The sequence below is a fragment of the Sipha flava genome, unplaced genomic scaffold, assembly GCF_003268045.1.
Source record: "Sipha flava isolate LNK unplaced genomic scaffold, YSA_version1 197_pilon_pilon, whole genome shotgun sequence".
NCBI classification, from domain to species: Eukaryota; Metazoa; Arthropoda; class Insecta; order Hemiptera; family Aphididae; genus Sipha; species Sipha flava.
The window spans coordinates 335088-360488 of NW_020272774.1; the positions used below are offsets into that span (position 1 = coordinate 335088).

The following is a 25401-nucleotide window of genomic DNA, read 5'->3' on the forward strand; positions in this document are numbered from 1 at the left end:
ATACTTACCCATAACATTCATGTCTGAATGGTTTATGGCTATTAAAGAAAAAATTAACAGGCATACAATTTTCATAATTATACTTCTTAAATATGATTCAATAAATATTTTAAATACTGTGAAAAATACATACCTATATCTAATAAATAATCATTGTATGTATAATGATAAATTCGTGGAAAAACTAAAAAAAAAAATCAAATAATTGTATTGAAATATAGTAGAAGCTGCTTATTACTAATAAGGGTTATTAACATCCGAGCTTTACTTATTAGGAACACGGTTAATTGATACAATCACGTTGTTGAAACAAAATGTCGAAGGACGGATCGGCCATATGTTAAAACATTGTAAATTAATCTGATTATTTAAACAATAAATCGGCTATTTGAAACAATAAGGGCCAAAGTCGTCAAAAACTTCCAGTTATTTAGCGATAACCAATGTATTATAATTACAATGTATATTCTTTTATGTCGTTACGATCGAAACCAGTCGAATTATCGGAAGAAGTGTACGAAGATCAAGGGCGTATTTGAGGGGTGAGCGAAGGGAGCATTCACCCCCCCATGGCTCGTATTTTTTTGAATATAATACATTGATTTATTTAAAAAATGTTATGTATAAATAATTAAAAAATTAAATTACTAGTATATCATTATAATTTGATAATAAATTCAATAATATATCAATTTGATCACGGGTATCAGTTTTTGTTTATTTTCTTATATCATAACATTTTTGGTTGTGGAACATAGACATATAAAGATATATTTATATATATGTTATGGAATGAATAGTGGTATTATCTTCCACAGATATTGCTACAGTTATAGAAATTTACAACCATAACCGAGGTATTTATCAGGTAATATAAAGTAATTTAAAGTAGGTAACACTTTTTACCACATATTTACTAGTTAGTCATTTTTTTGTTCACAAATGCATGCATATTTGTGTATTTTATAGAGCTAGAAGCCCCTAACCCAAATAATAATCATATAACTGACAATATTTGTTTCCATATTCTTTAACTTGCAAATATTGGCCAAAAATATATTATTGTAAATTGAAAACATGATTAAGTTAGGTTATGAATCCTCAAACAATTTAACATGCTGTCACTAAAAACGAATAAGAAATAAGCGAAGCATCACAAAATCAGGTGATTTATTTATCAGCTATTTGACAAAGTTTTTCTTAATAATATATTTTTTAATTATTAAAATGTGTTAATTCATATATTAAACAAATAACAATATGTAATTTTTACAATAAAATAAGGGTCCTCGTTATTTTTTAAGTTGATCACTAATCTCTCCTCTTCCTAAAACGATAGTGAAAAATTGAAACCTAAATAAAATAATAGTAGTCACGCTGCGACAACCGTTCGATGCACTCGTGTGTTATCGCTCCGTGCTTACCGTGACAATTATATTTAATGATTATTACCAAGATTAATTATTTTTCTACCTATTATTAATTTAACTTCACTAACAACGTCTCAGTTTATGTAAATCTCCCGAGTAATTAAGTTATTTAATAAAAAAAAAAAAAAAAAAATTATGTCTACATAACGTTTGTCTACACTAATTCGCTGGTCACCGGTCGCAATCCGTGGCTAGGGTTCATTCTACCACGCCATTAGTTCTACCACTAAGCCACTAAGTAAGACAAGCAGTAAAGCAAAACAGGTTTATCACCGCTAGTTATTACGACATTAATTAAACACGTGACGGAAATATTATTTTCAGATGACGGTTCAGATAATGAACTCGACTAGCAAAATGTTGATTCAAACAAACACCTTAGGTCGCCTAATAATATCGTATCACCCCATACAAAAAAAAAAAAAATGAATCAAAACAACTTATTACTCCTAATTGCTATGCCCCAATTGCTCCTATCACGGAAGATAATAATGATATGAACACCGAAATGAATATCGATAAAATAAATATTGAAAAAAACATCGAACCTAAGTAACTACCTCCTCCATCACCAATTTTCCTAACATCTCCGATTAACTACGTAGAACTATGTAAAAACCTAAAACAAATAACTAAAAATGAAGGATTCATATGCAAAACTACAGCAAAAAGTATTAAGATAAATCTCCAATCATCCAATTCCTACCGTACTATTATAAAACTGTTTAACGAAAACAACCTAGAATACGACACATACCAAACACGTGAAGAAAAATCCTATAGAGTCATTATCAAAAACCTACATCACTCAATCCCAACTGACTACATCAAAGAAGAAATAGAAAATAATGGATTCCTGGTAAAAAGTATTACTTACATACTAAAATCGCAAACTAAAGAGTCCCTCCCGCTCTTTTTCGTTGATCTAAATCCTACATCAAACAATCAAGATATTTTCAATTTAAAAACTATTTGTTTCACCAAAATAAATGTAGAAGCTCCTCATATCAAGCATGATCTAGTACAATGCCACCGTTGTCAACCGTTGTCAGTATGGCCATACCAAGTCATACTGTAACCACCAACCGAATCGCGTTCGATGTGGTGAAAACCACAACTTCGAATCATGTTCCAAATCCAAACACCTCCCTGATAAATATGTACTATGCAGTAATGCTCATCCGGCAAACTACATAGGCTGCATGGTATACAAGGATCTGCAGCGTCTTCGAAAAAAACATCAACCAAACACCATTTCAAGAGAAATAGTCCAAAACTCAGTCACATCTCAAATCCAATATAACAGCCATCCTCTTCAAGAAGAAACTCAATTTCACAACAATGTACCCACAACTACTCAAAATGAATCCATTAACACGCAGCACTCATTATACTTACAAGCAGTAATAGATAAGAAATCAAAAAAATCAGATTTAAAAAATACTAATAACCTTATTTCAAATCAAAAATTAACAAATCAACTAACAACGTTCATTTCCGAATTTAAAACACTTATTTATCCTCTGATAACACTTCTCAATCCTCTAACAACCCTTCTTACCTCATTAATAAACAAATTTAAACTCCAACATTGGAAACTAGTTTTAAACTCAAAGTACTCACCTCACATGGAACGCAAACGGCATTACACCGCACAAATTAGAACTGCAGACAATCCTTAGTAATATTAATATAAACTTTTCCATGATATCCGAATCCCATCTTACTCCGTCAAAATCTATTATTATTATTAAAATAATTACTATTAAAATACTCGGCTACAAAGTTTATTAAAGTAATCACCCTGACACCTCGGCGCACGCTGGTTCCTTGATACTCGTTAAGAATGACTTAATCCACTCCTCTCTTCCTTCAATCAGTGAAACATACCTCCAAGCAATAAGCATCCTTGTACCTGTAAATAAACATATTAATCTGACACTCTCTTCCACCTATTGCCTACAAAGATCTAAAATTAGCTCAAATAATTTTATCAATTTCTTCGAATCCCTTTGTAATTTATATTTTGATATATATGATAATATTTTATCGTTGCCGGTGACCTAAACGCTAAACACTTCTCTTGGGGTTGCTTTTTAACTAACACAAGAGGCAGAACCCTCCACAACTCAATAACAAACTTCAATATAAAAATACTATCACCCCCTCATCCTACCTATTGGCCCTCTCATTAGAACAGACGTCCAGAAATCTTTGATAACTTTATCAAAACCAAACAACGGTATTACTACTATCACCAACTCTAATGACCTATCATTTCATCACTCACCTGTTATACTTGAGCTTGAGATACCCTCTGCGAATTCTCTCATAAATCTCCAAACTCCCGGAAAAATAGACTGGCCTGCTTTTCAAAAGCTCCTTGAAATTTGCACAAAACTCAACCCGTCTTTAAAGTCAAGCAATGATATTCATAATACAATTCAAAAGCTCACGATAAACATTCAAGAACGCAACATTTCCTAGTCCAACCTTCACCAAAAAATACCCACTTCCAAATCACATCAACTTTCTTCTCTAAGAAAAACGAAAAAAAAGGTCCCGCTGGCAATGACACAAATCGATAAACATTGATAAACAAACCTACAACCAACTAAACAACAAACTAAGAAAAGCACTCTTACAATACAGCTCCAGCACCTATCAATAATACTTACAAAAATTAACAAGTCAACACTCTTCTCTCTGGAAAGCAACAAAAAAATTTTTGAAAACTGTCTCAACTTCCTCTTCTCTTTGGAAAGAAGATAACACATGGGTTGTTTCTGATACCGAAAAAGTAAACCTATTCGGCCAACATCCATCCAAAACCTTCACTCATCACGACATAATTTTAAATTAGACTCAAATCCAAATAGTCACACAATCATTGGACTCTGCATTATCCTTATCACTACCAGTTAAACACACTAGTCCTGGTAAAATCGAGTTTATTATTAAAAAACTTCACAACAAAAAAGCTCTAAATTACGACTCACAAATCAAAAATCTCACCACCAAAAACCTATCAAACAAAATAATTATACTACTTTTTTATACCTACAACGCAATGTTGCGATTATCCTATTACCTCCTAACTTGGAAATTTTCCGAAATAATACTAATTCCAAAACCAACAAGTCTTCAGGAAAATTACCTCATATCGTCCCATAAGCTTATTACCAACTCTATCAAATATATCCAAAAATATTTTACTAAAAAGGTTCATTCCTTTGGTTATGAAGGTTTACTGTTTAAACTAAAAAAATTTCTGCCTTCGCCTTATTACTTACTTATAAAATCGTACCTTAGTGACCGTACTTTCATCGTACGCGAGAACTCAAGTAACTCAAACTACTTTGACATTCTTGCAGGAGTTCCCCAAAGTAGCAATATTGTTTCCTTTTTATATAATATATTTACTCACGACATTCTTAAAACCTCCTATACTGAACTTGGTTCCTACACAGATGACATGACAATTATAGCATCCAATTAAAATTCCATTATAGCATCAAATATGATACAAAGATACTTCATTATTATACACCATTGGACTAAGAGGTAGAAAATCAAAATCAACGAATTCATTCCTCCTTCATAAAATTTACCTTAAAAAAAGAAACATGTCCTCAAGTCACAATGAATAACATTCCAATACTCACTTGCATACAAGTAAAATACCTTGGTCTTACCTTCGACAATAAACAAACCTGGAATCCACACATAGTTGATAAACGAAAAGTCCTTAATTACCGCCTACACCTTTTAAGACCATTATTGAGATCAAAAATGAACATTAACATCAAATTACTAATATACAAGTCTCTTCTCAGGCCGCTATGGACCTACGGTATCCAATTATAGGCAGCCGCTCAACCCTCAAACACCAGATCAATACAAGCCTTCCAATCCATTTGTCTCATGTTTTTTCTGCTTCTTGGTACATAACAAACTCTAACCTCCACAAAGATTTAAAAATACAAACCTTAAATCAAATCTCTAAAACATACTACACCAGATTTCATAGTAAACTCCAATTATACACTAACCCACTAATAAAAAAAATTATCATATAAAACACTATCCGATAACCTTCGACAAAGACTAAAAAGAAAATGGTGTAGAGACCTTTTAAAATAACAATCATTAGTCAATAACCAACGCACGTGCTGGGTTTTATCAATAGATAATTTCCCATAATATTTACCGTCAGTTTTATATTATCTTCTTTTTTTTTATGAAATCTAATTATTGTACAAAAAATTGTATAGATTGTAGATACCTATTCTTTTCTTAATAAAAAAAAAAAAAAGTTATACTATTAGTTTATACTATTTCATAAGACTTCACTTTTATAATTATTTCTGTAATTTGCATGTTTCTATGATTAAACTGTTGTCACATGAAATTCTGATTGCCCTGCGTATGTGTGTATATATACATTTTATAAATAGGTACATTATATTATTATGAATTCATTATTATTCTAAATAATATAATAATATATTAAAAATTAATTGTTATTCATTGAGTAATTTTCAGCCATCAATATCATCAATTTCATTTCTATAAAATCATTTCTAAAATATCAAAATATCTACCCTTCAAATTAAATTAAATAAATAGAAAAAATTCATAATTTTTTCATAACCCAATGGAGGAAATTTTAATTCTATGCTATATAATTTCATGTGGAATTCGAATATTTTATAAATTGATACTGTAGTACATAATATAAACTAAAAATATGTATTATAATATTAAGAAGCTTTGAACAATATGAACAATTGTCCATTTTATAATCAATAATAAATAATAATGTATGATTTTTAATGCTCAATTATTTAATTTGAATGAAAAAAATTTTCTTTGAATTAGTAAAAAAAAAAATTATTATACAACATTTAATGTTGTTTGAATATTCTCATACGAGTATCTCAAGTGATGATATAACAACACATGAAAAATATAATTATTTTTTATTAAATATTTTTCAAGAAAAACTGGATACAATTTTATGACAAATAACTTACATAATTTCAAGGCCACGAATGATTTTGAATTCAGTTCATTAAAATCTAAATAACAACATAAATGTTAAGTATTTTTTCAAAACAATTTTACGTCAAGGAAGTATTTTAGTGATGTTTCTTTGCAAAACATACTTGTTTTAAAATAATAAGACACATTTTTAACCACTTTTTTTTTTCACTTATTTTTTTTTTCAACTGAATGTTTTTTATTGTCCTCATTATGTTGTTTTTAAACAATATAACCCTAGTGAGGGTCCAGATTCAAAATAATTTTTTCATTGTTTGAGTTGATATAGATTCATGAATACACTCACGATTTTGGTTAAACTATAAACGTAAAACACTTTAAATACTTGTGTTATATAAATGTACAGGTCTTGAAATAATTTAAACGAGTTATAGATAATTTTGATTAGTTGTGAGAGTTGTTGTGATCTTCATACAAAATAATATTGTTTTCGACAACATACAAAAAATTTACGCTAATTCATCAAATAAAATTAACAATTTATTGAATTCAACAAAGCAAATAATGATTTTAAAAATTTTTATAAATAGTATTTTATGATAAATGTTAAAAATAATCAAACGAAAAACTCGTAAACTAAATTATCTTGAAAAATCCCAGATAAACCACAATGACTTAATAATTATATATGAAATAAACATACTGATTTATCACAACAATGCGGTCATCAAATACATTTTAAATATAATAAATGTATTTTCAATTATCGTAATAAATCATTGATGATTGTAGTATTTATAATTTGACCTCAATAAATTTAGATTTGAGTTAAGTTGACTATACATAACTTAATTGAAAAACGATTATTTATTTACCATTAATTCAACCAAATAAAATATAATTCATATTTGGTGATTTTAACATATTACGAGTATGTTTAAGAAATATAGTGGCGCCCAACCCTATTGATAGGTGTAACAGTCACTACATCCAGAAAATAAAGAGTGAGTGGGCACTATAACATGTAAGTTAAAATAATAAACTTTGAGGATTATAATATTATCTGTATTTTACATGATTATTTAAATATTTTAATTTTGAAGTTCTTAATTATTTTTAAAATGTGTATTTAACAGGGGATTCTTTGAAATAGCTTATTTTGACAAATCACAAATTATATTGCTTGGTACTCTATGATATTATTTGTATAATCCTTATAATACTGATATATATAAAAGAAAAAGAAAAAATAAAAAACTTTATAAGTCTTGAGTTTTACAATGGGTGGGTGGGTATAATATTATCTTGCTGCACTTGAAAATATGTCGGGGCGCTACTAATAAGATGAATTATTTAAAATACCAGTACACCTTATCAAAATTTATTTTTTTTTTTTTTTAAATTAAGTCCATTTAACTATTTTTACTACATTTTATGTTTCGACTTAATTCTCAGTTCTCCGTTAGTTCTTTTATTTATTTTTTTTACACTATCAAAATTATTCAAAATCTATTTTAGTAACTCTTATTACTTGATGGTTTATTTCTATTATTGAAAGTGAACAGGTCCTCTCCTAGTTTTGGTAAATCTAAAAAAAAAAATTTATATTTCTATTGTAAATTCTTAACAAAAGGTATTTCAAATTTTAGATAAACTTAGTGAAATAATATACAAAAATCTAAAAGAGTTTTTGAGTATAATAAGTTGTTGAGTTTCTAGTACTTCTTTCTTAGACTATTTTAGTATACTTTATTTAAATAATTAAAATTCATGAAGGTTTTTAAGTATTTTTTTAATTTTTTATTTTCGTCAAAATAATCAAAATTAAAATAACTTACATTCCATGAAACATTTAAACTCTGAAAAATCCATTAGCTCTTCATCTAAAAATTATAATACTCAATAAAAAAAAAAAATGGTAATTTAATTCTATCATCAGCCTAATGTAGAATAATAAATATTTTATCAAATGTATATCCAAAAAAGTTTTATGATTTAACTTAAACTATTAAGTATATTATAATACGTATAGTATTTAACACATTTACCACCCAAGACCTTTTTGAAAATCTTGGGACAAACCCAAACCCAATATGATTCATTTCTAGTTCCTATGTACTTATACTTTTATAGTTTTGATCTTGTACCTTTTTTTTACCATTTCTTCTTGTTTTTTAAAGCATGTCACATATTTGTGATATGGGTTTACATGAACAATTATTTTTTTATATTAATTGGAATAATAAAAACAAAATAAATCAACATGTTATAAAAATTAAAAAATGTAATCCTTATAATATAAAAAAGATACATCAGAATTAACATAAATAAACAAATCGTTATAAAATTCAGAAAAAAAAAAAATTATAAAACCAACATATTATAAAAATTGAAAATCAATCCGTAGCCTATATAAAAAGTCAGTACAAAATAATAACGCAAAAAAAAAACTTTATTCGATGTAAAAATCGAATATTTTTAAAAAAACTAACAACTCAGATTAACAAATAATAAAAAGAATAAAATAAAAAAATAAAAAGAATAAATAAATTTATAAATTGAAAATTTTAAAACAAGGATCAGGACACAGCCCTATTGTTTTCCCTTTATTATCAATACATGTATCACATATGAATTGAGTATTTTTCCGGATCTTCTTTGTATGGAAAACTCTACATCTTTTTCTGATATCAACTTTTTTAACCACATGTATTTTTATAATACGAGTTGAAGGACTTAGGGTGTGTGCAGTAGTATTTTCAATTAATTGGCTGCAAACCTTTTTTTTAAACTCCAAGTGGAGCATATTTTTAACATTACTGTTATATAAATGGTTCCCGTTCCATAAACAAATATCCATTACGTGAAAAAAACTTTAACATACCAGCGCATACTTCTCCTTGGTATTGGATAGTACCTGATAATTTGGTCTGCTCTATCAATTCCGAACATTTTAGTATTGTAGTCAACTACCATATTCGGTTTCAATTTGCTTTGCCTAAATTGATCAACTACATTTTCAAAATCAAGTTTATGTTTGGATGATATCATGCTTACATCTCTTGTACCTCTCCATTTTTTTACGTGTATATTTCCCTTTTGGGCGTGACTCACTTCACCTTTTTTCAATTTAGAGTTAAAAACTTCTTTAGGGTTATCTTTTCTATTTTTTCGCAACGTTCCTACGACTGTGATTTTATTATCACATAAATGCTGAACTAATCTAAAACTATTATAAAAACTATCCATGTATACTGTAAGTATATATATTGTATAAAATTCATACGATGTTATGCCATATTTATGGGCTTTACTGGGTATGTATTGTCGAAAGCTCAGCCTTCCTCTCCATAACATCATAGATTCATTCAAAGACAAATTTTGTTTCAGACAATATTTCGTTTGGATATTATTTATAACATGTTTTGTTAGGTACATTGTCTATTTAAGTAGGTGGTCAGATATTTCCGCTGATCTAGGATCATAAAAGCATAAAAATCTTAAAATGAGTTCGTAACGATGACGACTCATTGTTTTTCCAAAAATTGGGAGAGAATCTTCTTTAGACTTAGACCAGTATGTATCTAAAGACGGAAATTTCAAGTATCACATTACAATACTGAGACCAAGAAATTTTTTTAGTTCGTCAACATCAATATCAATCTACCATCTATTTAACCATCTATTTACATTTGAATATCGGCTATGTCCTTTATTAATCGCACTGTTTGCTCTTAGATTTATCCACGTAACAATATTTTTAAATAGGTCATATTTATATCAAAATTCCATTTAGAATTTTCTAAATCAATATCATTTTCAACAGAAATAGTGTCAGAATGTTCACTTTCAGATTGATTACCAGGTGGCAGATACGCTTCAGAACTACTGTAATCTTCTTCATCAGAGTATGAATCGAAATTATAATTTAATATTTCATTTATTTGTTCAGTATCCATATATTGATATTTTTTGAATTGCAAACGAAATCAAGTTATTTTAAAAACGTTAGTATCACCATGATAATAATTTGCAAGTGTTTGGAACAGTGATACCAAGTGAAAATGATAATATAATAAATAATTTGGACCAAAAAATATTATTGGAAAATCATGTAAAATTAATTTTGATTATCTTGCTATCTAGTGGTGATAAAAAAAACACATACACCGATAGATAACGTAGGTAGCGCTTAATCAAACCTTTACGCTGTGGTATTTGTTTGAAGAAACCCAAGCCCACAATGAACTATTAAAAATCATATACCAAGTGTCACATATATGTGACATGGGTTTTATTTAAAGATAAAGAGACCAAAGAGAAATTATCAAAAAATTACTATATAAATATAATTTTAAAATTATTTTTGAATATTTCAAACTTATTATCCTTTTACTACAAATGTGATTTATGATAATTTGAATAATTTCAAATTAAGTATCCTAACATTTTATATGTCTTCATTATAATTAAAAGTTAAATCGTTTTGATTATTGTTGTGGATAACTAAAAATCAAGATTTAATAAACTTACATTGTCGAACTCTGTCTAAGTATGCGGGATAATTTTCAAAATATCTTGGAGAAACTATAAAAAAAATAAATTAGAATGCACCTAATAGTTCAAATAGCTTCTTTAATAGTTAAATATATTGATTTAGGCTCAAATTAAAGAATATTTTTAATATGTATAATATTTATATATACATTTATATATATTTTAATATTATATGTTTTCATTATGTTTTTATTTGAACTCAAACACCAAGAATGAAAAAAATTGACTGATACTTGATTCTAGTTTTTTTTTTTTATATAATAGGACATGATATTTTTCTTCATAACGAAAAGCAAACTAAAGTATATACAACTATTTTTTTATTTCGATTGAATTTATGTGTATTAATTGAGATATAAACTGTAGTTAATCTAAATATTATTATATATTTTTTTCTCTCTTAAATTTAAACTTTTGTGATAAGAATAAATAAATTATAATCACTTACGAAGTGTGAAATTTAAGTGTATTTCTTTTATGTATGGCTTTATTTTATCTGCGAAATAATACATTTTTTAAATTTTAAAGTAAAAGTTATTTAATATGTTAGATTAATTTTATTACCATTGATATTTAATCTTTGTAAGAAATCATGTGTACTCTCCCCAGGTGTTGAATGTTCTAAAAAGCAAAAATTTAATAAATCCAACTATCAAATTATACATAGATTTGATTAAATATGGGATATATTATCATATTCAGTTAATGAAATATATTTGTTTGAATTTATTATTATTTGGGACTTAGATTGTAACTGTCAAATTAGATATTTATTTCGATAATTAACAATAAATATAAGCACCATATTTAGTTCTTTGAAACTGAATTTCTGTCATTTCGGGAAAACCTTCAACAAAAATTATACAATTATAGATTGTTGGTTTGTTGACAGTATTTTTATCGTCTAAAATTACATTTGTGTCATTTAGTTTAATGTCTACACCACATATATGTGAGTAGGTGCATAATAAATGAAATAATTTCCTAGATAATTAAACAACCTTATATTATTAGAAAATAAAATTAAGTTAAATGCTAAACTAAAATCATGTTTATTCATGAAATGGAAACCACTTGCCATAAATTCTTGTTCTATTATTGTAGTCATCAAATTTATCACACAATTTTGGCCGCACTAAAAAGATAAGTAAACAATGATGTATTAATGGTCTTTAATTAATTTAATTCAATAAAAGTAATAGATTGATTAAAAAAAAAACATAAATTCAATATTATTCGAGTTAGGTTATACTAATAACAAAAATTAATCTTATAAATGTATGGTATTGTACGAGTACATTTGTTATACTCGTATTAACAAGCAAATTATACTATTATAAGCGAATAATATTTTGTTTTTAAATTGAAATGTATATCAACATCTAAAACATAATATATTGATAATTACCTCCCTACTTATTGATCTAACAATCCATAATAAATTTAAGAATAAACTACCATAAAAAATGTAAAAATATCATGCCTTAGTTAAAATCTTAGAAATATTATTTTAAAGTAATAACTATTATTTTTAGATTTTATTTTTCAGTTAAGTTTAATAGTCAGCAAATCTACAAAATTATGATTACTTAAAACACGTTGCAGAAGTCATAAAAACTAGCTTGTATCAAAATCTTTGATTTTGAGAACTAAATTTGGTGTGTCATATTTCCCAGCTGAGTCATTAAGATCTATGTGATACGGTCAAACCAGGAATTATTCCAAGGGTTTTTATCAAATACGCATTTTGTTTGAATAAGCATATCAAAATAGAACCATGGTCTCAAAATATACTGTCAAATTATAGTTAAAAATGATAAAATTTGTAGCTTTTATGTGAAGTAATTTAAAATGTAACTTATTTAAAGGATATAAAACAATTTACATTCGTGTTCAAAGTATTTTTTTTAATAAATATCCTTTTTACTTCGCACATAAATCATAATATAATGTATAAAATAACACTAAACAACATTCGATTACAAATCAATTACGTAAAGTTTATTATCAATTGCGCATCTAGCTTTTCCGAATACACACACTAAGCCCAACTGCGCTTTAGAATAAGCACTGGGTCAAACTTTGGGGCCTCTAATTAATCAGAGACCCCTAATAATGCAAGTGGTTGCTTGGTGGACAAACAATAAAATTGATTTTATTTTTTATATTTTATTATAGACATCTACGTATAGGTTAAAATGAGATATTTATATATACTAGCTGACTTGTCACGGCTTCACCCGTGATTGGTTGTTTAATTTGCTTTCGTACGATGATATATAGAATTTTTTATTCAAATTCTATTGTTTAATAATTTCGGAAAGTTAATATAAAAAACGGTTAATGAAAACGTATTGAAATGTTTCTAGCGGGAATAATGAAATATATATTTTATTAAAAATTGATACAGATACAAAATAAATGATAAGTAATTTATGATTGATAATGAATTTTATAAAACTTCTGAGTACATGACTTTTTTGTTTTATCTCCTGTTGAAATTAAAATCATAAGATGATTCGGTTCTCCAGTTCGAGAAAATCCCACGTATAAAATTGTCCATGTGAAAAGCACTCTGTTCGAAGATCTATGCCAACGTACCTGAATGTTTGACCTTGAACTTTTCGTAATTGCAAAAGAAACTTTAACAGGGAATTGAAGCCGTTTGAAAGAAAATGGCAAGTTAGATGGAATCTTGGGAATTCTTGGAATAATTGCAATTTCTCTTTTTTCTGGTCATGTAAGAATGACGGCTTCTATTATTTCTCAACGATTTTATTTGTAATATTGTACCCTTACATAAGTTCACTGATTGAAGATAACATAATAATGTAATTGAAGCACCAATTTTTAATTATAGTTTACGAGGAGGAAATCCCGAAAGAGAAAGAGAATAGAGAAATTCTTGTGGATAATGAATAGCATCATCTATTGATGTTACTGTATCAATAGATATATATTCACGTGTGTGTCCATAGAATTTTAGAAGGATGATATCATTGATTTCTTCTGCTGTTAAATTTATCGGAGAGATAATATCTCTTTCACATAACCACAGATAAGATTTATTGGACAGATTAAAAATGTCAGGATAAACTGCAGAAATCAACTCTTCCACATTAATTACCACCCGTCCAATCGTATGATTGGCAAAAATGTATCCATTTTCATTTTCTAAAATTCCATTTCCAATTTTCAACAACTGTGCTGGAAAATTATCTTCCCCTCCGCATAAATAAACTCTCATGTTTGTTCGCAAATAAAGTTTTTCAACATTGTTCCATATAGAGGAATATTTCAAGCAAGCATTAACGAAATACCTATAGGCTAACGAGTACCTATAGGGATCACTAGTAAGATTTAACAGAAATCACCAGCGAAAATAAATGTAATGCCACCCATAAGTTTATTATTACACTTCTGGTTTGTTATCTTGTTGTCTTCTGTTATACATTCGAGTAGCATTGGCACTCTTGGCATGATGATGAATTGGCCACTTACCCGAAATTTAACTCTATTAGCATGCCCAATAAACCTCCATAAGTAGAATAAAAAAATATATTTTATCAAACTAAGCACAAACTATTCTCGTAATGGACGTAGTGTGCTGATGCCAGTGCGTAACCTTTACAATTGTGAAACGGTGTACGTAGCAAAGAAGAATCACACTCGACTGTTCAGCCATTCAGTCGTTCAGTGTCATAATAATTTTTTATGTTCAGCGTTCAGTTTCAGTAGTATACTGTTATTTTATTTTACATTATTTTATAATTAATGTCTTTGGTTCAGTGTTCAATAATAAATAATAAACTAAATAACATTACTATTTATAATGTTGTTGTTATTATAATCGATGCAACTAATGGTATTTAAATGTGTTGAAAAATATAAATAGTATAGTAACAACATAATTTATTTTGTATTTTATATATATAAAGGTAGGTACACACGTATAAGAAATCTTCAAGGTTTGGACTGCCCAGTCCAGTCCTTGAAAATTTCCTTAACGTGTGTAGGATTGACCTTAAGGCCTATGTCAACCTGCGTAGTCCGAAAATCCTCTTCGAATTTCAATAGAGAAAAACTAGGCCAGACTGTACAGTTCAAATTTGCACGTGTAGAGGAACTGTGAGGTCTACCATGAGGGTTCATGCGTTATGATTATTATTTTCATTTTGTTTTAACCGGCAAACAAACGTTTATAAATATTTAAAGTTTATCATTTCCTTTTCGTGTGTACCTAGCCACATAAAACGAACCATGAATTTATTGACGAATTCATTAAATTGTATGAAAGCGAGCCTTGTCTTTGGCACATCAAATAATAAAATTACCACGACAGGAACAAGAAATAATATAAATTATAATATCATAATATGATAATATAATAGTATCATAATAATATCATATCACCATAATATCGTCATCTAACTTCTCCATTTTTATTTACGATATACGTTATAACATACAGATATATTATATTATTTAAACGAGAGTACTTAGTAATGTGACCACGAAAAAATACAGTACGTGTAAATTAAGATTAAATTAAAACAAATTAAGTGCACACATAGGTAGTAGTTACATTAGAAATGACAAAAATTCTCGAATAATTCTTGGGCGTGTGGTTAGCGTGTGGTGGCGATGCCTTTCCTTGAGGCCGGACCATGAGGATTTGGACTTGAGGATTTCCTCTACGTGTGTACCTACCTTAATATAGGTATACTATTTTTTAATTTTTCAAGAACTTTATACTTATTTTTTACTGTCAAAAGTGGTACTAAAATCTTCAGCAGAGTATCGGGTATAACAGTAAAAAATTTCAGGCAAATAGTAGTTCAGTAGTTCAGTAGTTTTCTCGTTTAGCGCGATCGTAAAAAATACATTACAATTTTATATAACAGTATACATTTATATATATATATATAAAGTTATTCATTTTAATATCTTATGGGGTTTATTAAACTACGATTCATTGGTTTAATAATAATCATTACTAGAAACCAAATAAAAAATTGGGGCCGAAACTAGTATTTTAAATATCCAATTTTCTTCTTCTTTATATAAATTCGTTATCGTAGCTCGACGAGTCATAACCGATGAACGGGTGTTATAGAAATGGTTACTATTAAAAGTAATTAAATTTAGGTTAAGCATTTTGTAGATGATTTTTACAAAGAGCTCTAGAAATAATATGATTTTAATTTATAAATTTATAATATTTCAAAAAAGTTAGTTTAAAGAATAATTTTTAATTTCTTGAAGTTATTAACGATGCAATGGGTTTGATTACCTTATAAGAGGGAAGAAAGCGCAGTGATACCCGATTGAGCACGGTAAAAAAAAAAATATTGTGGACAACGTTGTCAGATTGAAAACAAACTATTAGGCTGGCAACACACTAGCGTTATTTTACCGCACCGTAATTTTACTGCACGTTTTGTTAAAGTACATTAAAATGAATAGAGCACAACATACGAGTGTCGCTCAGTAAAATTATGGCGCGATATTTCAAAAGCCGTCGCGTGCACCTTGACTTTATCGTGCACTAAAAATACCGCTATAAAGGCTTATGGTGAGTATTTTGAATTTAAAAATGCTGACAACCTACTTAAATACTTATTGAAGGTTGAAAATAAGTATTTAGGGTAAAAAAATTTAAATTTTTACCTATTTCATGACAATTGTATGAGTGCTATATTTTAGCAAAAAAAAAAAAATGTAATTATAACATGTGATTAAAATCCAATAAAACATTTTTAATTATAAATAATTATATTCAAATGTATTTTATTTTGTAATAATAATATGGACGCACCGAGCTTTATACACCAACAATATAAAAAATGCGAAAAAACGGTGTCTTGTCATATTTCTATTGGAGAGTTATTTCTTTTAGGAAACCTGAGCCGTAAAAATTTTAAATTATGAAATAATCATTACAAATCTAAAATTGAATTACATAATAATTATAAAAAAATCTTGCATACACAGTAATACGGTACACCGAATATTCTACGATACAAAGCGGCAAAGTCACACCCATTTTCGTGCTCAAAAGTGTGTTTTTTTGGTTCTTTTTTGGTTTCTATTGTTTGATTGCAACCGTGCTCAATCGGGTTACGAAAAAGATCAATCGTGCTTAATTGGGTTCCAGCCAGAAAGCGGTGTACTTTGAGTTTTTTACAGATCATTAATATTTTTACTTAGGGAACCCCATTTTAAATATGACTTTAGGGCCCTCGAGTACCTAATTGCGCCAGTGACAACGTCACTGAAATCACAAAACGTCTATTTTTTAGATACATTAATCAGGTAATACGCACATTATCTACCTTTGAGTGGACAAAGTTTTTTTATTAAATAAAATATGACAAAATATCAACTGTATATAATATTGATAAAATACGAAATAAAATTGTATTAAAATAATTAATATTTTATAAGTGTCGGCAACAAAAAAGTATTTGTGTGAAATAACTAATGCTCAATCACTTTTCGATGGTCAAAGTTTTAAAAAATGTATGCGTAAAAATAACTGTTTAACGAATAACTGTACGAGTAAACGTAAATATTTTTTAACTCAAAATGCCACCCTAATCTGAAAAGTTCCATAAAATAACTATATTTAAATTTTTACATATAAAATAATAACTTAAAAATATATAATTTACTTAATCATTTTTTTTGTTTTAATTAATATGACTTAATTTTTTTTTTACTTCATACCTTATCCATAGCATACTAGATAATTTACACATTATACTATTCATATGAATAAGGTGTATCTTACCCGAGTAATATGTAAACTATTCATTTTCAAAATTTACTCGTAACATAGGCATTCAGATTTTTATCTATTGTATAACGAATTCAAAATATAAAAAATGACTAATATTTTTATACTTGTATCGCAAACATAATACATCGATGATGAGATACTATTGGTAATCGATAGGATAAGATACCCCTGTAGTTTTTTCTATTTAAAGTAAAACCCATACCAATGAAAAATATAAAATCACTTAAATGTAATAACTTGTAACACCAAAAATGTCAAATTAAATACATAAAAATGTAATAAAAAATTATTATCAATTTGACTTACAGATCTTCATTCTTGTGAACCATATTTCAGTTATGGCTGGTGTTCCTTTCCCTGAAAAAATCAAAATTTTAAATTTTTTTGTAAAACAAGACCAATATTATGTCCAATAATATGTTGCTATAAATTATTGACAAAGTTTAGGTACATTTTTTTTAACAAACTACAACTTACAATTATGAGAAATCATAAGTGAACAAAATTTCTCGAACGTCCCATAGTTGTATGGATAAGCTAAAACCAAAATAAATGTGCATTTATTTTTAATATTTTATTATTTAATTATTATAAAGTGAACAGCCCAATACTCTGAATTACTAAAGATAAAGTTTATACAAAAATGTACAGTTTATGAACAGTAAGACAAAAGTAATATATTAATTTAACGGATTTTCTTTCCTATACTATAATATTATACTTAATTATAATATATTTAAAACTACTAACCCAATTTATGTTCAATAAAATTGTCTACATCAAGTGTTTCAATACCTGTAACATGTTTGGTTATCGATAAACGATAAATTTATTGAAGCCCAAGACAAATCTTAACATTAGGAAATGTTTACATGAAATAGTTTCAGCAGTGATCATTGGTCGTTATATTCATAAATATTTCAGGTAGGTGTAACACTAATAATGTATACATGCTATTAATTGCTAATTAATGGCATTGAATACATTATAGTATAATTATTTATAAAAAAGAATGAAAAGTTTAATCTTATGATCATAAAGCAACCGCGAATACTTTGTAAGGTTTTTAATGAAGATTTTAAAATCGGAGAGTAAACAATATAAAAATATATCTTATAAAAATATTTTTCTAAATAAATAAGTTCCTTGTTTCCTTCAGATTCTACAGGTTAAAAATGTGAATATTTCTATTGCAATTACTACATTTTTATTAAATAATATAAAGTATACAAACACATATATTTATATAAATATAGAATGTTCCAGGATGATTCGACAAATACAATAAATTTGTACTGTTTATTAATTTTTAATTTTTTTTTTTTTAATAAATACTTAAGTCCTGCAATACAATAAAAATGCATTTAAAGATTTTTTTGATTTTTAAAACTTAAATTTTAAAATTTAAAATTTAATTTTATAGTTTGAAAAAAATCCATTATAGCCATTTTATTAGTCGGATTTTTTAAATATATTGGTGTTTAAAAATCTAATTTAATTAGATCCGTTAATTTTTATGATTTTTTAAATTTTATGAATAAGTTAACAATTATGTATTGGGTATTACATTATTATTATAACGCATATTATTGTATAATGTGATAAATCTAAATTTAATTTATTCCAAGATTATTTTTATTATTTGTTGCTATTGCTCGTATCTTACTATTATTAATTATAAATTGATATTCATAATTATAATCTCAAGTAATTATCATAGCCTATGATTCATAGGTATGTAATACATGAACAATCAATATATCTATAAGAATTTTTCGGTAGCTAACCAGCTCTTGAATAGCATTTTATATATTATATAAATTGTATACAAAATTATATTTTACCCAAATATTTCATATGCTCAATAATTTGTTTTGAATCGTTTAACTTTCCTATATAGCTTTCATCTGTTAAACAATTATAAATCATATATAATATTAATTAATATACTGAGTAATATTAATATTATAGATCAGGGGTCTCCAAATTATGGCTCGTTAGCCAAATCCGGCTCGCGAAAAAGTTTTTACCGGCCGCCAAAAGAACGGTAAGTAATTTAAAAGTATGTGTAATATCCAAAGTCAGTATCGCGCACACGTGTCAATTATCACCTTTATCGGCTATATTATAATTTTGACCCATTAAGAGCTTTTAAAATTTGATGTGGCTTTCGAATGAAAAATTTTAGAGAACCCTGTTATAGATAATGATCGGTTTTTAAATATCGGTTTATTTTAAATATTGAAACTAAAATCATGTCATAGAACATGGAAAATTTGATCTTTTCATTTTATTATTATTATTAATGTATTATGATTTCATGGATAATTTAATAAAATGTTTTTAATAAATTTATTTAGGGATGGGCAAAAAAATCAATGTTTTGAGTCGATCGGATTCAACATCGATAATTTGTTTCCAATTAATCGATTAAACATCTATGTTTATGTTCGAAAAGTTTAAATTTTTTATTTTTTGTATAATTTTAGTATGCAATACTTAAACAAAAATTGTTATACAGTATACACAGTTATAATCAGGGCTTGTAAGTTCATGCACTAAAAAATGCGTAAATAAGCATGCAATAATGCACTAATATTTGATCAAATATGCATTAAAAATCCTGAACTATGCACAAAAAAAAAAAACGTTTAAGAATTTTTTAAAATAATAAGAATTATCTTTATTTATATTTTTAAAAGTTATATTTTTTTTAGGTTTCATTTTATTAAAATTATAATTAATGAATATACGTTGTAACGAAAATAGATAGATACAATGGACACGTCAATAAAAGAAGAGTGGTAATGGTAAACAATAATATTGTTTTCATGTTACTGCTTTTAACTTATAAAATTTAAAAATTAAAAAATAAAAATATTGATAAAATATTAAGATTTTATTAACAAGTTTAGAAAAATAAAACGAATGAATTCAAACATTTTTTGATCTAATTTTTTTTAACTTTCACAAAAAACGATTTTGCTGAATTTACATAAAATAATATGTGTTAATGACTCAAAAAAAAATTAACTATATGCCAAATATGCCAATACACACAAAACATGTAAAAACATGCTCTATCAAACTCATGATTTTTATTACCATTGTTATGAAACGGAATTTTACTAAGCATATTATAGCATATATAATATTAGCATATTTTCCGATGTAGCAAAGAAAACATGCAAATACATGAACTTACGAGACTTGATTATAAGTATTTAATATGTTTTTATAAAAAGTTAAAGAATTCAAGTTAAATATTAGTATTTTAATTCTTAAATTAATTATTCAATCAAAAAAATAGTACATTGTATAGATAATATGTGCAACAGATGGCAGCTCTAGAGGAAAAAAAAATGTTCGATGTTTTTAAACATCGATGGTTTTTCACCGATACATCGAATACCATGATATTTTGAAAATTGATGTATCGATACATCGAATATCAATGTTCAAACAATTTTGTCTATCCCTACATTTAATTATTAAAAATGTATTAATCACATAATTGAATATTCTTTCAAATAACTTACATTTTTGTGTTATTTTTTTAAAATGTTCCGAATAATTTTCACCGAGTAGAACTCGCACTAAAAACAAAAATCAATAAATCAAACATCTTAAAAAAATAGTTTAATAGGGTAATAGTTAATAGAAATCTAAAATAATACATACTAGACTTTTCTTCAGAAAATACCCCAAGAGATAGTGGTTTTCTAACTAAAAATTACAAAAATCTATAATTAGCCAACCCTTCTAAGAAACTAAGAAAATGTTTAATCAAAAATATATATTTTTTTGACCAATGTTACATAATAATCATTAAAATGTATAATTGTATAGAGTGTAAAAATATATTGATCAAATCGACTTAATCAAAACTACTGATTAGTTAGTCAGTTAGAAAAAAAAAATTCTTCGTCTATGTCGTTGATTTTTTGATTAATAATGAATAATTTAATAAAAACAAAATATATTGGTCCATTTTATCAAACAAACAGAATTTAAGTTTCATCCACTATCTGAATCATTTTTATCTTTTATATACTAGAAGTGTGATTTGAAAAATATAGCACAATATGTATAATTATTTACAACTTACATGAATCGGTCATCCTTTGTTCGTGTTCTATGTAATTTTCATAGGATACTGAATACTCTTAAACAATATAAAAAAAAAAAACATAAAATTATCTTAAATAGGTACACTTTGAATTCTGAATGTCTATGTAGTGCATCAACTTGATTTTTCTATGATTGAGTCTTTTTACCTACCTCCAAATATTTTGGTTGTAAGCATATCAAACATTTTATGATACTTTATTTAACAAACAACAGTAATTCTAAATGTAATTGAGCAATCATCTTGCAATTAAAATTTGTATTAATTTAGAATATTTTATCTCTAAATTATTTATCAAATTTAGTCAGAATTCAAGTGACTTTTTTTTGTTAATAATACATATTTTTACTTCAAGGAAACATTTTATTTTAATACATTATTTAAATATTTCAATAAAAATTCTTTCTCTTTTTGGTATTCAATCCTTGAGGTTGATTTTGCAATTGAATATTCGCTCTCCACTTTTATCTGTTCTTAGGTACTTTTCAGTTCGGTGTAATTTGTTAGTCTAGCCTCAGAAATATTTTGTTTGACAAATAAAGTTCTCGGACATCTTCGGTCCCTTTTACCTTCAATTATCCATTTTATTAATCTAAGGGTTAGTTCATTTTTGTGTCTCAATACATTACCCATCATGTTCCATTGTCTTGTTCTGATAGCTTTGAGTTCCTTTCTTCGTTCATTTAATTCACTGAGTATGTTTTCGTTGGTACAGTGTTCTATCCAACTCACTCTCAGCATCCTTCTCCAACACCACATTTCGAAAAATTAGAGTGTTCATTGTTCTGTCTTATATAAATCCATGTTTCACAACCATAGAGTGTCACACTCAATACATATACTTTTACGAATCGTTTTCTCATCTTAATACTGATGTAATTGGAGCATAACAATTTTTTTATTTTTCATAAATACTGCCTTTGCCTGTGCTATTCTGGATCTTATTTCTATAATGCATCTTCCGTCTTAGTTTATTATACTGCCTAGGTATTTACAATGTTCTACATGCTCAAGCAGCTTGTTCCCTGTCTGGATATTAATTCTACAGATTCGTTCTTCTTTTTGGCACATCCTAACTTAAATTGTTTTGCCAGTTAATAATAAAATGATATTTTTGGAAGCATTTCAACATTTCTTCCAGTGCTTTTTCCAAATCATGCTCATTATTTGTTAGTAGTGCAATTTCGTCATCGAATTTTAAGGAGAATATTATTTGGTCACCCAATTTTATGCATATTTTTTTTCTGTACCTTTTTTTTCTAATTGCTTTAATAGGTTGTTTGATATAGATATTAAATAGAATTGGCGAGAATGAACAACTTTGTCTACATCAGGGTAACCAAATTAAGAAAATAAAAATACCGACAGCTGTTATTTTCCCCTTCCCCCAAAAAAACCCTCATTTATGTACATTCACTGATATGCACACAAATCTTGAGGGTCAAAATCCAAATCTCTTTCATATTATAAACGATTATTTTCTTTTTACTTTACCTTTTTTTAGTAAAATAACCTAAATAATCCTGTTATCTGTTATTTATAACTTTGGTTTCATATTTTAAATATATTAGTAAAACTGTTTTATATTTTTTTCATAGTAGATATTTTATTTGCATGCATTAATATATCATACAATAAATAATATGGAAATACGAGTAACTGGATTAAAATGGAATAAAAAGCGTCTCTTTCGAAGTTTGTAGAGACAACGGGACGTGATAATAAAAAAAGGGACAACCCCGTTTTAAAGTTACTCTATCATACTCTATCTATCCTAATAATCGCTGTCACTTTTTTGTTCATTACTTTTATAGTAGTATAAAAATCTGTTTGTTTTTCTATCAATATTTTTAAGCTTAAGATTGCATCTCTAGTATATTTGTTCCTTCTGAACCTACATTAATCATCGCTTAACTCTTCTACTATGTTCTCTATTCGGGTGCATATTATTTTTATTAGGATTTTGGCTGCGTGTGTCATAAAAATTATCATTCAGAATTCATTACATTTATTAGACGTTGCCTTTTTAGGTATGATACACCTTTTTTGATGATAGTTGTCCTAAAAGTGATATTTTAATGAGGCCGTTGTATTGGTCATTAGAGGTATCTCTGAGTTCTGAATTTCGATGTATAAGATTATCAATTAATTCTTCTGCAGTATGTTTACTGTTAACATTGTATATTTATATCTGTGGTTATATTTTCTGATTCACAAAATTCAGATTACTTTGCATAATTGCCGTTCTTGTACCTGATTCTACTAGTTTTATATAAATATCTCCTGTTATTTTAATGGTATTTATTATCATTATCTTGGATGTTGGATTTCTTTTTAGTATCTCTGCATAGGCATGTTTCTTCATCTCTATTGAAGTCTTGCTATCAGGGTTTTTATTATAAATCCTGGTTCTATTTGTTTGTTTTTGACTCTTTCTATATGTTTTTTAGAGCGAGGTCTATTATTTTTCTAAATTGTTACTTCAGTAAATTGCTCATTTTCGCAGTGTTTGGCTTTTTTCTTTCTCCTAGTCTAGACGATATTAGTCGAGGTGTTTTCTTATTAATATTTTTCTCTGGTTGGTTTTTTAAAGCATTTTAATGACTTTTTTTATAATTCCCTTGAATAATATTATTATACTTACGATATTTTAAATCATTGAATTCGAATTCGCATAAAGGACCTATTCAACCCAAAAATATTATCATATTTTACATAAATAATCAAGTCAGTATTTTATTATTTTAATTTAAATATATCATAAAAATGTATAGTAACGAACTAATTTTTTTATTTTTGGTAGTTCTTAATATATCGAGTAAGATGAAAAAAAAACAGAAATTATTTTAGATTCTGAGCCAAGGAAACAAACAAAAAATATATTGGATTTGCCATAGTGTTTTTATAAATCTGTATTTTTAGAATTATTTGTACGATACTGATTAAACAAAACAATAAAGTTTGAATTATGATCGATTTGAACAAAAGTTTTTGTAGCTATAAATAAAAATTTAAAATTTTCATGTTTTCTTAGATTATTTTACGAACGTTTCGATAAATAATTTTGATTGACATAAACTTTTCTCAATTTAGTGCAACGTTTCTTATACATGTATATTATTGATTAAAGAAAAAAAATTGAGGTTAATAATCGAGGAGTTAATAATCATTTTAATCATACCAATATCTTGATTCCTGAGTTCATAGTTTTTATACCGTTCGTGTACCGATGGAAGTCCTTGAAAAAAATATACATATAATAATTGGATACAGTTTATTTGTATTTTGGGCTTAAATTATACTAATTATTATTTCAATTTAAGCTCATCTAGTAATTCAGATTTTAATATTAAGTAAAAGTAATAGTATTACTTTAATATTATTATATCTAATTTTTAAATAAAAATAAATAAAATATTTCACTTAAATCAACTGATTTTATTTAAATATAATGTAATTTAATAAAAAAAATAACTGAA

At 26.8% G+C, this 25401-nt stretch overlaps 1 protein-coding gene across 1 annotated transcript in view; it reads right to left on the reverse strand.

Moving 5' to 3' along the window:
* LOC112681797 overlaps nt 1-25401 on the reverse strand; it is a 170916-nt gene that overhangs the window by 131369 nt on the left and 14146 nt on the right. The window contains exons 13-31 of the mRNA XM_025552115.1: nt 25104-25160; nt 24567-24605; nt 21902-21958; nt 21475-21519; nt 21333-21389; nt 19638-19700; nt 18544-18588; nt 18271-18330; nt 18100-18150; nt 12070-12126; nt 11794-11838; nt 11556-11612; nt 11440-11487; nt 10968-11021; nt 8273-8317; nt 7966-8022; nt 6467-6511; nt 134-139; nt 9-38 (exon numbers count right to left, since the gene is read on the reverse strand). Of these exons, the coding sequence (XP_025407900.1) occupies nt 9-38; nt 134-139; nt 6467-6511; nt 7966-8022; nt 8273-8317; nt 10968-11021; nt 11440-11487; nt 11556-11612; nt 11794-11838; nt 12070-12126; nt 18100-18150; nt 18271-18330; nt 18544-18588; nt 19638-19700; nt 21333-21389; nt 21475-21519; nt 21902-21958; nt 24567-24605; nt 25104-25160 (918 nt within the window). The remainder of the gene's footprint in view (nt 1-8; nt 39-133; nt 140-6466; nt 6512-7965; nt 8023-8272; nt 8318-10967; nt 11022-11439; nt 11488-11555; nt 11613-11793; nt 11839-12069; nt 12127-18099; nt 18151-18270; nt 18331-18543; nt 18589-19637; nt 19701-21332; nt 21390-21474; nt 21520-21901; nt 21959-24566; nt 24606-25103; nt 25161-25401) is intronic.